Raw genomic sequence first — 18,141 nt, forward strand, 5'->3', positions numbered from 1 at the left:
TTGTTCATTACTCGTTGCTGTTTTTTTCTCAGTTACGGGCTCGCAAGGCCCGCAGCTAACCCCACTATCTCGCATGAAGACCGTCGTGATGTTGCTGTTTTGTGTCCCGAACTTAAAGAACTCAATTTCCACCGAAAAATAATAGATATGTAAATCGTATTAGCCACTTTTAATATTTTACTTGGCTGAGCCAAGTTGGCTAGAGAATGTCAATACAGCCAATAACGACTATTTTAAAATATATCCAAAAACCTTTCTTCGCTCTGAAGTATGTACTTTAGCTTCCAAGTAAAACACTTTTTGAGTACAAATGTCACAATGAAAGAACATGAGCCTGAATATTTCTACAAATTAATTTTTTTTAATATTACCTTAATCGTACCGGTAACGATGACTCCAACCTCAGAAGTAACAAAACACCCAGCGGCACCAACTGCGAAACTATCACTGAAGTCCACAAGATAGACTTGGCATGTTTCGGGAACCTCCAAATGGCGGTCAGTAGCGCTAGGGCCCCCACGAAAAGCTGCAGATCCGTGCCCAGATACCATCCTTGCTCGAAACAAGTCTCCTCACTCAACGGTAAATTACTAACAAACAGTATATTTGTCCACCAAAGCCGTCTACAGTACTGTTGTTCCGTCAGTATGGTCTTGTGTGATGCAGCGTTCACATCTACACCGGGTATGGACTCCCCAATAGCTGTGACGAGAATGAAAAAATAGTACACCGGAACTATCCGTATCAGACGGTTGACGAATTTCGACTTAAGATATTCTCCATCAACTGTTGGTTTGTTCTGAATATCTTTGAAGAAGTTCACCGTTAGAAGCAGCCCGCTGATGACTAGAAATGTTTGCACCGAGATTGGGGTCAATGAAACTATAATGGTGGTGAACGAATATTTTGAGATCTGAAAAAAAAATATTGGGATAAATTTATTTATTGATCCTGCAAACCTAGAGGATTATCTAAGTATAATTCTTACAGTTTCAAATCGCTCTGGGAACTGTAGGGCGGATTGCCCTAGCAAAATCATGCAGTGAATTTGAAGAATGTAAATCATGATAAACGATCGGATTCCGTCGATGAAACCAAAATCCTGGTAAATCGTCGTTTTGGGGGTGTCCACAAATTTCTTCCAATTTTCTCTTAACGAAAACGACGAAACTATGATGTTATCTGCAACAAAAGATTAGTTGATAATTTTGAGTTGGTTGTCTTTGCTCTAATTTCATATTTTTTTCAAATAAATTTAGATTAAAAGAAAGATAATTTCCATCAAGACATAGTTTGTTTTCATAAAATACAGATCAAGACAACGGTATGGAATAGAAAATTAAGAAAATTTATTAAGAACAGAAAGTTAGAATCAGTAGTCGTTTCTTATCTTAAGGGTTCAACAATGAAAAGATTGCGGTATTTGAGTGATTTTTTTTCTATCTTTGATGCATCGTTTAATAAAAGATAATTGAAAGTCTCATCCTTTATTTTTAGCTGTTTTCAAAGTATTCAATTTTCTGTTCATGATAAACTAAAATTGAAAAAAAAAGAAAAAAGAACATACTTCTGTTATCGGTCCAATCCAGAATGTTTGCAGCTAAAATGGTTAAAACCAGTGCTCCCAGTAATACGATGAACGCAACTTTGATCCAATCTGTAAACATAAAAAAATAAGAAATTCAGAGATTGTGTTATTCTTCTTTATTTGAACTAATTTAAAAAAAAACAATATCTTGAACGAAATTATTCGTTTGGTTATTTGGTTATTGTTTTAGTTTTATAATAAAATCATTCAATCAATCATCCATCAACCATCCTACCTATATCTCTGCTTTCAGCTTTGGCCAGATCGCTGTTATCATTGCAGTACTCAAACTCGGAATAGGCCGCCGGATGCGTCAGGTTGTACTCGCGTTTCAGGCGATTGTTGACGCAGACGTTGAGCAGCCGGCCGTATTTTTCCTTGTACGGTTTCACACGCTCGTGCCAGTAGCGAGATGGTATCGAAAACTTCATTCATAAAGTGTGTAAGCAGAACGTGATACAAAGAACAAAAAAAAAGGGCGGATGAAATCAAAGTACTTCAGATGCTGATTGGTGAATTATATGGTTGGGTGGCTACGTGAGATTTTCGATCCAGGGATAGCTTATTAAATTATTGACTGATTCAATGACTCATGCAACATTGGGAATTGTGCTTATTTTTGATTTTTGATTTTTTTAAATTTAAATCAGCACTCTGAGATTTTATTCTGATAAAAAAATCAAATTGTTATCCATCTTTCATCATTGTTTGTTTTTGTCATCATTAAAGATCGTTCCGAACCGTTGAACATCAAAAGCAGAAGGTTAGGGGTGTATAAATTTAACGACAAACAAAATAAAAAACCGGTCCATCCCAACTGTTGTTTGACTATAGAGGCAGATACAAAAACACCTTTCTTTACATTCGTGAATGTGCACTCATCTTACCTTGAAGCCGATTTTGAATTTCGGTTGATACAAACGGTCAGCTTCTTGTTTGCTCAGGCGTGCCACTTCTTCCTCGCACGTTCGAATGCAGAGGCCCCATTCGAGCAGGTTCCTCCGGAAAGACAGCTCAATTCGGTCGGAATCCTTAAAAAAATATGGATAATAGTATAGATAATTTTTTTTTTCAGAATCACCATCTATTGTCGTATAACATTCAACCAGGGAGTCGTATTTTTATTGCTGAGCACGAATATGGCATCCATTTTTAATTTATTTTTGGGAGGTTTAGGGTTAAAGACCTTAGGGATCACCCCTCGATTTCAGCTAATTTTGCTATTAAAAACCAATTACTTGATCCTTCGTTTCAAATTTGCAATCATAAATGTAAAGAAAGCGTGTCTGTACAATCGTATTTTTTAAATATCTTGATGCACAAAAAATGTCTGAGGCAAACTGTACACCCACAGATCCGATTCTACTCCAATAATGAACTTCCTTGGAGGTGGAATTATCGGTTTAAGATTCTATGCCGAACCGCCATTCACAAGCTTTCTAATAATAATTAATTGATATTGTCCTCCCAGTGCAACCGCATTGCATATGTCTGAAAGAAAATAAATAAAACATATCCCATATCCTATCACAAGACAAAGCAGGATGAAAACAATCAGCCAACAAGGATATTGTCGAATGATGTATCAAGCACCAGCTCCCATTCATATCCGTTTCCCATCAAAGGCAAAAAATGATGAAAAAAAAACACCAGCCAAACGGCACACAGTGGTTCAAAATCAGAAAAAGTGGGAAAAAAATATTAAAAAGCTTTTTTGTTAAAGATTATTGGCGGAAAGTTGAAAAAAAAAAATAAATTAGAATTTTTTTTCAGAATTTTCAATTTTTTCAATAATTGCTGAAACGGGGTTTGAGCTTTATACTAGGAAATTGAATATTTTTCAATTAGTTATGAATATTTATGTTAAAAGTAAGTATGGGCTCCTAAATTCCGGTATATTAGTTGAATGAATATTAAAACTGATGTTTTAAGGTGAATTTGCATATGTATTGAAGCAAACAATGCTTGGTTTACTCTGTATAAATATTTTAAAATTTGCATTTTTAAATCAAACAGCGTTCCACTCAATGACTTCGTATTCAAAATATAGCAAAAACTAGCAGCTGATTTTAAGATATGTATTTGATAAGGCTTTCACCTATCCAACGGTGTATGATTTACCACGGCGATCGACAGCGCAAGCTTTATTTTTGCTTCCGAGAATTAATAGAGTAAATAGAAATTTTTCTATCATCTAATTTTGGGCTTTCAATCAAGCGAAACATTATTAGTTCATGATATTAAGGACGTTTTTTATCTTCAAACTGTGAATAAGGTTATAATACATCACTTCGATATAAACATTTATAAATTTTTAAAGATTTATATGCTTTTTAAGTTGTTTTGGCCTGAGAATAAAAAATCCAATTTTTAATTCATGTGTTAAAGTTGTCGTTCATGTTTGTTTCATAGAAGGTGTATAAAAGGTCCTAGAAAATCAGTGTTCGGCACCGCTAATTGAAAAATTAGCGGCGCTAATTAAATCGCTAACTCATTCAAATTTAGCAATCGCTAATTAAAACCGCTAAATGAGCGGAAAAATTTATCGCTTCAAGCTTAAAGCGCTAATCGCTAATCGCTTACTGTTGATAAACAATAACGTAAACAGGATGGCAACAGCATGGATTGTGGTTGCATCTCAATTCGTTTGCTCAAATACTTTACAAACATAGTGCAGATTGTTTATTGTGCCCAGTCTGTCGAAAAATCTTTAACTACACAGTAAATTTTTGCCTCGGTTTCCAGCAAAAAAAATTGCTGGAAACGTTCAGCAATCCAAATGTTTGCTGGAAACCAGCAATCGGTTTTCGAATTGCTGGATTTTTCAGCACTCGGTTGTGTTCTTGTCATTTTTGCTGAAAAATCAGCAATCGGTTTTCAAATTGCTGGACTTTCCAGCAATTGATCTAGTTTGCTGGAAAATCAGCAATCGAGTTGTCACATTGGAGTTTGTTTGTTTTCGTACGCTGAAGCAAGGTGAGACTCTATTTTACGAATTTTGGTTAGAATAATATAATTATTTTCATTTTCCTCTATATTCTAGCAACCAGACATAAGTCAAGGGTAAGTTTTTATTGGACAGATTTCATAAAAGGTACTAATCAGAACTCTTTTCTCAGGTGTCGAATTATCAACACTTTGGCACAAAGCTGCCACTCCAGGGCCGGTGTTAAAAATAAAATAAAATAAAATAAAATAAATTCTTGGAAATAAATGCAAACATAATTTAAAAATGAAAGAAACAAATTCTTTTTCATTGCTCATTATATGCACAGGCAGTAATAAATATTTGATTTAGAATTGAAATATAAATTTGGTACTAAATAAAGCCGGTTGTTTTGAAAGAAATTGCTGGCTTCCAGCAATCTGGATTGCTGATTTTCCAGCAATTTGAATTGCTGGAAACCAGCATTAACGTTTGCTGTTTTTTCCAGCAATTGAAATAGCTGGAAATTTTGCTGGAAAGTCAGCGGGACATAAACCAGCAAAATTTTGCTGATTTCCAGCAAAAAAAATTTGCTGTGTATACCTATAGGTTTCACTTTTTTTTAAACATTCAAAATAGTAATGCAAAATTCTCATGATAGGAGCATTGCCAAACGTGTATTTAAAAAACTAAATGAAATAAATATGCAAAATCATTCTATGGTGATACCATCTTATTTTTATTTTACCTGATTTGAAATACTTGTAAAAACTGCTTTGTGAAAAGCAAATATCTCATCCACTTGAAACAAGTTGTAAAAAGCGGATTTTTCCAGCATTTATTATTTGAGACTTGCCGTGTGAGATAGTAATGTAAGAAAAAAACTTAGAAATTTGGAAAAGCTTTTGGAAATCCATCGATTAACCTAAAAAGCACATTTCAACAAATCACCGCATGTGGACGACCATGCTATAAAGTCATGTAAAATATCAAGTAGGCCGTTTACTGTACTTTTGCAAGCAAAAAACAGTATCTAAAAATTGACCTTTAGCTTTGAATTATATAAATGATGTTTAGAATAGTTTAATACTGTTTAACAATATTTATTGAATTGTTTGTCTGAGAATGTTGAGAAAAGAAGTACATACTTAAAGAGAAAAAAAAAGTTCTGTAAAATCTGTATGAGGCACTTCAGCCCTGAGACCATTCGAAGTGACCATTTTCACTTGTAGCGCATATTGGTGTAAGAATGATGTCCGATGTCTCCTTTACTTGTCAAATGACAAAAACTCGATTTCTATCAGTAATAATTTGTGAATTTGAAACAAGTAAATGGAAGCTAGCGTTCTTCACTTAGCGGAACCAAAAAATAGCGGAACTTTTTAATTTGCTAGCTCAATCAAAATTTAGCGGCAAAATTAAACCGCTAACGAAAAGTTATCGGACTAACTAGCGATTAGCGGATTAGCGTTTTTGTGCCGAACACTGTAGAAAATATCTAAATACATCATAACGTTCCTAGAATATTGAAGATTCGATTCCAACATAAAAAATTTGGTTGTCACTGACTTGAAAAATTGACTTTTTTCCGGCTTTTTGGGGATTTGAACCACTGTGCGGCAGACGGCCAATCAGTGCGTTTCTGGTAATCGGCGGTTGCAGAAGGACTATGACAATAAACCGACTCAGATGGTGCACTGGGTAACTGGCAGGCCAAGTTGAGATGTTGCAGTGAGTTCGATTCTCACTATATATTTTTTTCTTGATGAATTATTCATTAGGATGAAAATTCCATTAAACTTTTTTCTTGTTTCGCCTGAATCATGCATCATTTTGCTTGGGAGCTCGAGTACACCACAGCACTAATTTATTTTTTAAATTTTTTGTTATGTAATATAGCTATTATCTTATGAATGCAAAATGTCCAAAAAAAAATTTCTCCCTCCTTTTTATGGGAGGGAAGGTGACAAAAGATGATTTTGATATTTGTTCCGGCCTAACCTATTTGGGGTAAGATGCAACAAAATATGAGACCTTTTCTAGTTTCCATGTGATGAAACATAATTGTTTTGCAACACTCGTTTGTTAACAGTAAAATTTCACCCCTCCAATAATTTGTTTCCAATTTTTTTGCATTTGAAATTCTTGAAATCAATTTACCCCTAAATATATGCAATCTTCATGCTTTTTCTTGTTTGTATATAATACACGCAAAAATATTTAGAAATTAAAAACACGGAATTTTTAACGTGAATTCAGCTTCTGATGCATCCAATCTATTCTACGTGAGTCTTGTTGACAATAATTTATTTTCACATGACTGACATGAATTTCACGTAAAATCTAAAAGGTTGATATAAAACCCGTTTTGAGTAATTTTTGCCTGCAATTCCCACAAGAAAAGGAGCTGGCATCAGTCAGCCAATTTTGTTAACAGTTGTGAAAAATTATATAGGACGTGTTTTTTTTTGTAATTTCGCGATTTTATGGATATCCGGAACCATGATTGACGTTGCTGATGCTCAAATTTTGTGTATTTTGAAAGAACGATGCAATCAGATGGGCTAGTTGATTACAGTTATTCGGGAATCCATGTATATACCTGGCCAGAGCTGTCAACTGATTGATCATTCATATATAGTCTGTTATAGAAGGAAATACATCTAACCTGCCGGCCATTTATGGGATTAGTACCCATTTTTTACTTGCCGATACTGGAAATCGAACCCAGTACGCCTGGCAACCCAAAACCAAACCAGCCTATCCGCTAAACCACTTCAGTGCTTTGCAATCTCTTATGCCTTTTCTTACTAAAAAATAAGTAATTGGATTTAATTAAAAAAAATCTGCAATTAGTATTTTATGCTTTACTAGCTGACAGGATGTGCTTTGCTACACCTTTTTTGATCCACTTTCGAAAATTATTGAAATTATGAAATTTTTGCACATTAATATTTTGGAAATTATTAAAATTTTATTAAATTTCTTATTTTAATCGAAATTTCAACATTATTTAGACCGTTCCTCTTGAAAAGCGCAAACTCCAACTTGAGTTTCGAATTGCAATGCAAAAATAACATACGATTGTTTTAAACTTAAAATTTCTAAATATCCCCTCTTTCCCATGAACTCACTGGAAGAAGTGATGGGTATCAAATAATCATGAAAACATTTTTGTTCCATTTGCTTAATTACTCAATCTCGCAATCGCCTCTCCTCCTTTTATTCTCCCCTTTGGAAGGAAAGAGTAGCACCGAATAATCATTGAAATATTTCTTGTACCAAAGAACCTTATGATACTCAATTTTATCCCTTCTTCTTGATCAGTTCTCGAGATATGCAACAAAAATGATAGGAAAGTCCCCATTGGATGGAAAGGTAAAGGTCTTCAATGATATTAGAAATCCTTCTCGTATACGAACACCTTCCACCAGACCGAGACCAGACCTTCCACCAGAGAGTTCAGACTGATGACTTAAAAACTAGGAAATTCTTCTTAAGCCTATTTTAAAACGATGTTTGCACATATTAAAATTAAACAAATGATACACTAAATTAAAAAGTTCACAACACTTGTCAATAGGGTGGTTTTGGCCATAGGCAGTACGGTGGTGAGGAATTGAAAGAAACTGACGTTGTCGAAGTGTTCTCGTTGGTACATAAATGTTAACACGTTGTAGAATGTAAACACAGTCAATACGGTTGGTCAATGTGTCGAATATAAAACATTGCTGCAGTTCGACGCGCCGCTTTTCGAGTGAGGTTAGGCATATCAGAGCACACCTTTCCTCGTACGGGGGGAGTTGGATCGGGTCATTCCAGGGAAGACGCCCGCCGTAGAGCGTATCTTAGGAAACATCGTTGAACTCGTTCAAGACGATGGCATTGTGTGCTTTGAGTTGGAGCCCACACCTGGACGGCGTACTCCAGTATGCTACGTACTGAAGCACAGTATATGGCCTTCAATGCATAAACGTCATCAAAATCCTTGGTGTTCCGACGTAGGAATCCGAGAGCAGCAAATTCTTTTGCAGAAGTAAGCGCGACATGTTCTGCAAATGTGAGCCTGTTATCGATCTTCACTCCTAGGTCGAGAATAGACTGCACATTCTCCAGCCTAACTCCGGTTAGTTGATAGTCAAAATGAATCGTTCTTCTTGCACGAGAAAAGTTTATAATCTTACACTTTTTAACGTTAGCTAACATTCCGTTTAAGCGGCACCACTCATCTAGTCTAGCGATATCAGCTTGCAGGGCCAGACAGTCAACAGTGTTATGGATCTTTCGTAAAATCTTCAGAACATCGGCGTAGAGGAGTGTATCGGACTAAAGTGTTGAGCACAGGTCATTCACGAAGATTATAAACAGCAAGGGTCCGAGATGGCTCCCTTAAGGCACTCCAGACGGAGTGGCAAACATTCGTGAGCGCGTGTTTCGTATCCTGGTGAAAGCCTGACGGTCGGTTAGATATGAACAATCCACTTGAGTGCCCAAGCCGGGAAATTTTTTAATTTATCAAACCTTGGGGTCTAAAAAGCTTTGTATTGGTTCAAAATGCATCCATGACTTTTTAACGTAACGTTTACATGAGTAAATTTGAACTTTTATGTTTGTATGGGAAAGTTGAATATTTTGTTATAAAAATCAACATCATTTTTGTTTCTTCTGTGGAACCGAGCCTGCTGATCGTTTTTTGCCAATCTACGATTTTTCTAAAGAAATTTTTCGATGAACAATTTATCTAAAAACTGTAGCCTCGTATCTGTCAAGCAAAAAAGTTATTAGCTGTTGAATACACGATAACCAAAGTTACTCTATTCTGTATCAAAATCCATACAGTTTGAAGAAAACAATCTTCACTTAGTTTTCTGTTTGAGCGCTTTACGCAGACGTGAGCTAAAAGCTTTTAAATAAATTTTGAGCTTTCAGCCAGTTAGTCAATTCTGTATATTTTGACGGGATGCCAGCAATTCAACAATACGTTTTTCCCATACAAAATTAGTTTTATGGATTTGATTCCTTTAAAACAATTTATTCATGCTTATTTTGTATTTATTAATATATATTTTGAAAAAATAGTACATTACATTGCAAAATAGATATAAAAAACAAACATAATAATTCTGAATTTCAAAGCACTTGGACGTGATTGAATGATCGTTCTTGGATTTTTGGTTCCGTCGTCAGTCAGACCCGATAGAATTGTTACACCGCTTCGCTTCACACCTCATCTTTACGGTCCGATAGTCGTCAACAGAAAACCGAACACATTTTTCTTCAGCGGTATCGGTATCTGGCACAATCGGCATCAGAAAGCTTTTGCAATTTGCTTTGGTGATTGGCATCCCTTTTTAATATAATTCCAACAACAACAACTTTTTATACAGAATTGCCTAAACGATGTTAATTTTTAGTAGGAGGCGGGCTAAATGCGCATACTAAGGAGAATACTCACTCCCAAATTCCAATAGATAGAAGTCTGAAATCTATAGGCACATGAACAGACATCTGTTTCATATACGTTAGAGCAATTCTGTCAAAATCTCTTATAATTTTTGAAAAAAATGATTTTGTAATAGAAGTAGTTATAATAGCCGATTTCCAAAACTAGGCGGGCTAAATGCGCATTTTTATGTTTTTAGCAATATTTCAGTTCCACTTGCAATAATTTCGTATAATTTGGTTCAAAATTGTAGAAACGGATTTTAAGCATACGTCAGCGCTGAAATTTTGGCGAAATGTTAAATATCACTAGTTCTTTTGCATAAAACATAGTTAGGGATGCCATATGCCATATTTCATAGTAATCCTTCGTTTATATCATATTTTTATCAGATTAGTATTAAACTCTTCTATTTTCATAGTAAGATTGTAATTAGAGCGTAGATTAAATGTACCAATTTTCACATTCATTAAAACACCCAACTAAAAAAAGACTATGTATGTTTGTCGAACAAATTGAAAATTCAATTCCACAAACAAAATGATCAATTTATCAACCACTTTCTGGAAAGAGAAAAGTCTGAGATCATAAACGTTTTCTCTGCTCCTGACTTTTAGATGGCAAATTTCCTTCTATTTACTTGGTTAGTTCCTTAGTAATTCTAAAATTAGTGGTTGAACTGTATTGGATTCCCCCTTTTCTTCTCATAACTGCACAAATTCATTGGAACATTTTTCGTACAAAATGAAAAGGGGTCTCAACTCATACCATTATAGAAACACTTCTTATATCTGAATATCCTTCTTCCCTACTTCATACGGGAAAGAGGAGGGGTCTCGAATAATAGTGGAATCATTTTTCGTAGCCAAATACCCTCTGATGAGTTACGCCAAAAATTTGTATGGGAGACCACCCTCCTCCCTTTTTCTATCTCTTCACTGGAAGGAGCGATGGGTCTCAAATAACAATAGATACATATTTCGTACCTGATTATGACAAATTGCTCGATTAGTTATAGATAAATGCATAAAATATTTTATGAGGGCTACCTTCCCTCTCGCTATTTCCCCACTGAAAGAAGGACGTGGTGGCCTCGAATGATCAAAAAACGTTTCAGGACTTTCTCATGTCGAATTGGGTTTCATTTGCCAAACTCAGCCCACTGTGATCACATTTAACTCTATCTTATAAAAGAGATTTATACGTTAAGTACTGTGTTAAGTATTTGAAACAACTTCTCGTAGGACGCTAAGAAGATTCGATGCATCGTTGTTCATAGTTATAGAAAGGGTTTAAAAAAGTGCACTTGAAAAAATATAAAAAAAAAATATACCAAGCTTTGAATACCTAAATTTCATTACATTGCGTCACAATTTGAGAATAAGGGATTTGAAGGTTATAGCAATAGGTTATGATTGATCATTTTTATATAGTCAGTTTTATGAGGAAACACATCTTACCTGTCGGCCACTAATGGGTTTCGAACCCAAAAATATTCCTGCCGCTACCGGGAATCGAACCCAGCACGCCTGGCATACTAAAACCAGACTCACGCCAGCATATCCGCTAAAACACATCGGCACTCTATCTTAATTTTACATTCCATCCTTAGTAAACACTTTTGTTTATTCTCACAAATATCTTTCATCTCAATTCTAGACCTTTCAAATCTGTACTTCTCCTGCCACTCTGTCCTTGTTTACCAGAGCCTAAACAATTCGAAAACATTCTTAGCAAAAGCCATTTCAATCTGTGCTATTCCTGTTGTTCTGTTCTTGTTTACCAGAGCCGGAACATAAATTAACAATTTTGGGGAGCCTTAAAAATCTGCGCTCCTTGAGTCAATCTGTCTATTTACCGGTGGCGCACCCATTGCCAATCCGTCTTTTCACCGGTGGCCAAATCATAAACAAACAATCGTAGCAGCATCCTCAAAAATCTGCGCTCCTTTTGCCAATCCGTCTTTTTGCCGCAGCCCGTGGCGTAGAGGATAGCCTTCAAGTCTTCGTAGCCAGCGGGTTTGAGATCAAATCCCGATCACGGCGTACATAGTACACTTTCTGTGGGTTGGTGGTTTCAGCATTTGTAAGATGCTAGCCATCATATCCTCGAAAGATGTACGCCTAGAGTTATGAAAAAGGAATCTCTTCGAGGAAACATCAAGTTTCATTGAGATCCTGTATGTGTTTGTGTTCGTTTTCCGGTGGCTGAACCATAAACAAACGATTGCAGCAGCAGCCTTAAAATTTTGCGCTCTTTGTGCTTTGTGCTAATAAGCTAACTTCGCCTTTGTCATGATTTTACGATTTTTACAAATCTCAGTTCAGAGATTCTCTAAGACACGTATGTCGCTCACAAGAATAGATCAATGACTGACTGTTTTTTGTAGTGTTGCCAAAATTATAAAATGTAGAAACATAGGAATTTGTTTTATAAGGTTTTTCTTCAGTGTTGCGGAATCAACTTTAATTTAATTATATTTATTTTAAAATTTTATTTATTTTCTACACATCCTTCAAATCATCCATACACGCTCATTTTTTTTTAAACATAAATGACTTTTTTTGAACCATTTTCTGGGTTTTCCGATAGAACTACGATTTTTGTTGTTTTTCAACCATAGTCTTCGGTTAAATTTCAAGCATTTCAAAAGTTCTGGTGGTAAACTCAGAAAATGGTTAAATTTCAAACGCAATTTGTTTGAAAAAAGTTGCCATTTTGTGATGCGCAGTCCGCTTGTTTGTTTTCTACGGCTGTGGGTCGAGTTTAACAGGGTAGATCTAGTTTATTTTACAGTTTCCGGAGCGTTTTTTGATAATAAAACGGGTAAGTATATGCTGAATTGAACATTAGTGAAAAGAATTTAAAATTATGTTTGAACATCCTCCAGATCTTCCACGTCAATAACCTTTTTTTTATTTTTTCTCGAACAGAACGAATGGATCAGAAAAATCCACACCATGAACCACAGCTGCTGTATCTAGTTTCCAGGGAACACAGATCCGTTAGGTTCGTAAATCTGAGCTAATAAAGGTAAGGTATTTTCAATTTTGGTAACATTGTTCCATCAATAATCAATTTCAATTTTGTCTTTTCATTGCAGCAATGATAAGAAGAATATTTCCTCTCATTTGGCAAGTCTGTCCGATTCGGAAAGCTGCTAGAAGAAGAACAGCGCTGGAAGAAGGAAAAAATGGCCCGATGCTGATACAGTTACCGGGGAGGTAGCACCAGAGGATCATCCGGAAGTGGCCGAATTGAAATTCATTGCAACATTAGCTTCTAACAATTCTCACAGCGAATTCAAAACAGAAGTGTACATCCATTGTCATCATCCAATAGAAGTACTGGAACCCTCCAATAGACAACCGGAATAAGTATAAAATTGAAAAAAAAATCTTTCATTCCAAAACTATTTTTTAATAAAAGCTCTTATGAAAGTAATACGGATTGATTTGTGTCATTATGCATTCATTCAGTTCGTCTTCCTTTGATGTTATTGGGTTTCAGCGAATTAACAAAAATCCCTCGATTTTCTGCTCATTTTCACTTTTTCGACCATGTTTCGAAAATAACCATAATCCAAGTTCTCCGTCAAATCTCATTTTATGAGTTTTCACTGAAAACTCATAAAACGCCTTGATCCACAAAACTTCGATTATGGTTATTTTTCAAGCATTAATGGTTCAATATGGCCGAGCGTGTACACTAATGATGGCATAATTTGGCATTCAATTTTCTATGATAAAAAATCATATTCAAATATGAATTGAGCTGATAAAAAATCAAATTCAGATATTACCGGCGCGCATTTTTAGTGTTGATTTCTCAGACATGGTAAAATTAGGTATCGTTGTGGTATCATTGCACTTTATGAGGTCTGTTTTAAAAATGAACTTAACTAGTTTAACAAGGTACCATTAATCCAAGTTTAATTTGTAAAATGGTGGTAAAATGAGGTATCATTAAGTTTTCATTGAAACCTACTCTTGGCGTGATTATGGAACCTACATATGAAAATTAAGACCCAAATTCTAGCATTGTACCACCTTTATTGGGGCAAAATGATACCAAATATTACTTTCATGGCTTGATAGCAAAACTATGTATAATTTAGCGATAATAGTCTCCTCGGGTGCATTTTATTTCGAGAGTATAAATCTTACTGAAAAAGAAATCATACTTTGGCAAAAAATTCTTAGTAAGAAGTTATTTGCATCGACAGAACTTTTTTTGCGTTCCATTCATAATTCATACAAGAGAGGGTTAACTCTTCCTTCTTGAATTTAGGTGTGCGCCGGTAATGAGGCACTTAGTTCTTCTATTATTCTTCCTGATCACTTTTAAAAATTCACTTAATTTTTTTCTTCTTCATAGTAACGGTTCAAAACTGACCTATCTATCAATGTTTTGTTGCAGCCAAGCGAAGTCTAATTTATGCGCATCTTCAAAAACCATCCTTCCATTTCTGCCATAGTCTCAAAATGTGTCACTAACGAAATGATACCCGAAAAAAATAACAACTTATAACCTATCATTTGACTGTTGACTTACGATCGGATCTGGCCGGTCAGTTTTTCGGACCACTCGCATGAAACAGTACTCCCCCTGGCCCGGGTTCAGACGGCTATGGCATTGATCGTAATCGTCGAACCGAAACAGTGGTGGCACTATTTGACTGGTGGCATCTGTGACGTTTGGTTCAAATGCCGCTTCCGACAACGCCACACAAAATAACAGGTTTGCTATCACTGATAACTGCCAAAACTTCCTCAGAAGTTCCATGGTGTCAACTTTTCTGCTACCCTTCTTTTGCAGCACTTCGAGCGTTGGAACGAAAAAAAAACCGATACGATCTGGTCGGGCGCCAGATTTGAACTGAAAGCGTTGCCGATTTGGGACTCAGCTAAACATGTGCGTTCTGGCTTGGATTGGCAATTGTTCCCTGACCTTAGTCAACACACAGGTTAATCCAATATTTACTAGGAATAGATACTTAGCAGCCGTCGATAAGCCTCTCCAATTGTGGGTTTCTGACAGATGAAGCCTCAGCGCAGCGTCTCACTAGCGTCGTTGTTAGGCGGAATCTTAATTAATGACGAAGTTTCTGCCGGGCTTCCACATCGAAAGGCGATAGAGCATTTTGTTCACTGTGAGGTTTTATTTCAGAAGAGCTTTCTTCCCAGCTGTGCTGGTTGAAGACAGTTTTGAGCTTTGAGCCTTGGGCCTTGGGTTTGCACTCGTTTGGTAGTTAAATTTCTACTTTTATGGTTGTAAGGTTAGAGGTAAGTTGTTTATATTTTGAGTGAACAGTTTTAAACTTGTAGATAGCACAAAAATGTTTCTTGGTCGGTATCATTCACTAAACCTATTAACACGTGTCTTTATTTGAAAACTATCTGACCCAGTAGACTTCGTTCTATCATTAATTTAATTGTAAAGTACATAAAGCAACAGCATTTTGGGTGCTTATGTTCTAATAACCGATTCTTGACCATTAAAGCGTCCTGAATTTAGTTCTTTCGTCAAATTTTAGCTATAACCTCTACAGAGTGGCAACATGATAGTGATTCACTTTGTATTCTTTTGTATAAAAATAAAGGCGAACAGAAACTACTCTTGCTGGGTTCATCCGATTTGCATGCAATTTTTTTTGTGTTCGTCTTCGCACAAAGAAAAACATGACAGAGATATAATTTTAAAAATGTTTTTGAAGAATTTGCACATTTATTTTTTAGTTTTTATTCGTATCAAATAAAAGTCATGGCCAGGGACGGGATTATGTCATAGTCATGAGCCAAAAATCCCATTTTTTTTCCTCACATGTCGTTTTTTCGGATTGAAAGCATGTTATGAATGATGGTTTTGGAAAAGAAAGATTTCTCCATTATGTCATTGATCCAGAGATTTCCAATATTTCGGTCATGACATGATGGTTAAAATGGGTCATGAGAAAGATCACCAATGCAATTTCTGGCAACTTTTTTTGCCTAGATAATTTTCAATATGCTGTTCTATGACAAACGCTAACTAACAATAGTATAAAAATGAAAATAGAGATAAGCGTTTTTAGACGCCTTTTTTTAACATTCCATTTGGTTCCCGAATTTCATTCATTGCCACTCTTCTCATACGTGAAATTTTTTTAAATCACGTGAATGTGAATGGTATTTTACATTCACATTTTCAGTATTAGGGCAGTAAACAGCTTTCAACGTATAGATGTCGGCAAAATCTTCGGTATTTCGACGCAGAAATCCTAATGCAGAAAAACCTCGCACAAAATTTTGCGGAAGTAATTTCAATATGATTGATTTTGCGCACTCAATTAGGACGGAACAAATATCAATTTCTTCTTTTGTCCCCCCCCCCCCCTTAAAATTTTCAAAAAATCCGGAGGGGGGAATAAATAAAGTTTGAAGTATTTTATTCAAATGACGAAATAAATTTAGATATCCGAAAGTTTACATGACCAAAAAACAAATATTTAAAGATGGGAGCTATTTCACCTTTCATGTTCATACTTTTATTAAATTTTTTGATAAAAAAACTTGATTTATAGGTTTTGTTCAATGAAATAGTATGCAACCTTATTGCATACAAGCTTTCGTACAATTTATTCAATTTATTTGTTTTTCGCATTATTTTTATTATCCCCCCCCCTCGCGATGACCCAACTCCGAGTGACAAAAGAAGGATTTGAAATTTGTTCCGGCCTTATAAGTAGTACCATAGATTCTATTACACATGTATGATTGAATTTCTTCATTCTATCATAAATATGATATATATTCAACTATAATTGTATTATTGATTCAATTATATACATAAAATGTTAATTCAATTATACACAAATAAAAAATTCAATTACATTTATAGTTATTGTTGTTGTTGTTGTACATTTATTTATTTATTTATTTATTTATAGTTGATTTAATTTGATTTGATTCATATATGCAATTAGGAAAAATGTAGTTTCGGAAGTTTTATGGGTTTTTGCAATTTCCGATGGCTCAGAACCTTTAATTTAGGTTCCAAAATGAAAGCTAGCAGATTGCTTTTTTTTAAATTATTTTTTTATTTTTATCTTTAAACAAACTTAAACCTCCATAACATAACACAAAAAGAAGGTTGGCAATCTCGGCCTGCTTTTCAGATTTTTGAAGCAACCATGGTGGATGATCAGCCGCACGTCCGGCTTATTAATACCCATATCGAACGCGATGGTAGCCACGATAATTTGGATGATTTTGAAAATACATTGTAATGTTTAATATTACCACTTGTATCCGAATCTGTGAGAGTTATTTCTCGTACGGCAGAAAATTATTAGGAAAAATAAATATAGGCAAGAGAAAAATAAATATAAACATTCATGCCAGTTAAACCAAATATATTTATTGGAAAACGCTTTAGATACACTCTAAATGTATTTTACAAAGACAGCAATAAACATATATGATAAAATCAAAAGTTTAATCTAAAGTCTGTTCCACATAAAATCTGGTCGGATAAAATAGATCATCTCTCCGCAAAGAAATAACGTACAACAAAAGTAAAAATGTCATTTTGGTGGGTTTTTATTGTTCTTTAAGGAAAAAAACTACGTAAAAATCATTCGTCAGCTTTTCGGATGAATTTCGAACTTTTTTTGTGATACCATACTATCCATCATTTTCTGCACAGTACTGCTGGTAACCTCATTCGCCATCTTGTTACACCACTTTTCCATTTGAGCGGGTTTTTTTTTCATGGTTCTGCCACATTTCTTCAGTTTGCCCTTAACTATTGCCCAATATTTCTCGATGGGACGAAAATCCGGACAGTTTTGGTGAATTGATGCTTTTTTCAACAAAATCGATCTTGTTCACCTTATACCACTTAACGGCATCCCGACTGTAGTGGCAGCTTGCCAGGTCCGGCCAGAACTTCACTGGACCTTTGTGGGACCGAATGAATGGCAAAACCCGTTTCTGGAGACATTCTTCTTTGTAAACATTTCCATTCATTGTATCCCCAGTGATGAAAATCTTAGTCTTCTTCCCACAACTACAGATCCCTTGCCAAATCATCAACTTACGAGCAAATTTATCTGCGAAAGCAAACTTGAATCTACCAGCAACATTCCCTTTACGCTTCGCAAGATAAAATTTGTACTTGGTCAAACCTTTCTCGTACAACTTC

At 35.3% G+C, this 18,141-nt stretch overlaps 1 protein-coding gene across 1 annotated transcript; it reads right to left on the reverse strand.

Moving 5' to 3' along the window:
* Positions 1 to 367: 367 nt before the first annotated feature.
* LOC129756364 (uncharacterized) lies at positions 368 to 14,824 on the reverse strand. Its single transcript, XM_055753220.1, has 6 exons — positions 14,512 to 14,824; positions 2,476 to 2,619; positions 1,824 to 2,013; positions 1,568 to 1,657; positions 989 to 1,182; positions 368 to 913 (listed from the first exon to the last, which is right to left on the reverse strand). The coding sequence occupies exons 1-6, from the start codon at positions 14,740 to 14,742 to the stop codon at positions 368 to 370; spliced, it is 1,395 nt and encodes a 464-aa protein (XP_055609195.1). The 5' UTR covers positions 14,743 to 14,824.
* Positions 14,825 to 18,141: the final 3,317 nt, after the last annotated feature.

This window comes from Uranotaenia lowii, chromosome 3, assembly GCF_029784155.1.
Source record: "Uranotaenia lowii strain MFRU-FL chromosome 3, ASM2978415v1, whole genome shotgun sequence".
In the NCBI taxonomy this organism is placed as follows: domain Eukaryota; kingdom Metazoa; phylum Arthropoda; class Insecta; order Diptera; family Culicidae; genus Uranotaenia; species Uranotaenia lowii.

Bases quoted from the DNA above. Each gene is read 5' to 3' on its own strand.
- LOC129756364 (XM_055753220.1), bottom strand. From the start codon at position 14,742: ATGGAACTTCTGAGGAAGTTTTGGCAGTTATCAGTGATAGCAAACCTG. The intron at 1,658-1,823 runs GTAGGATGGTTG...TTATGTTTACAG, and splicing joins AGCTGAAAGCAGAGATATAG to ATTGGATCAAAGTTGCGTTC. The intron at 914-988 runs GTAAGAATTATA...TTTTTTTTTCAG, and splicing joins TCCCAGAGCGATTTGAAACT to ATCTCAAAATATTCGTTCAC.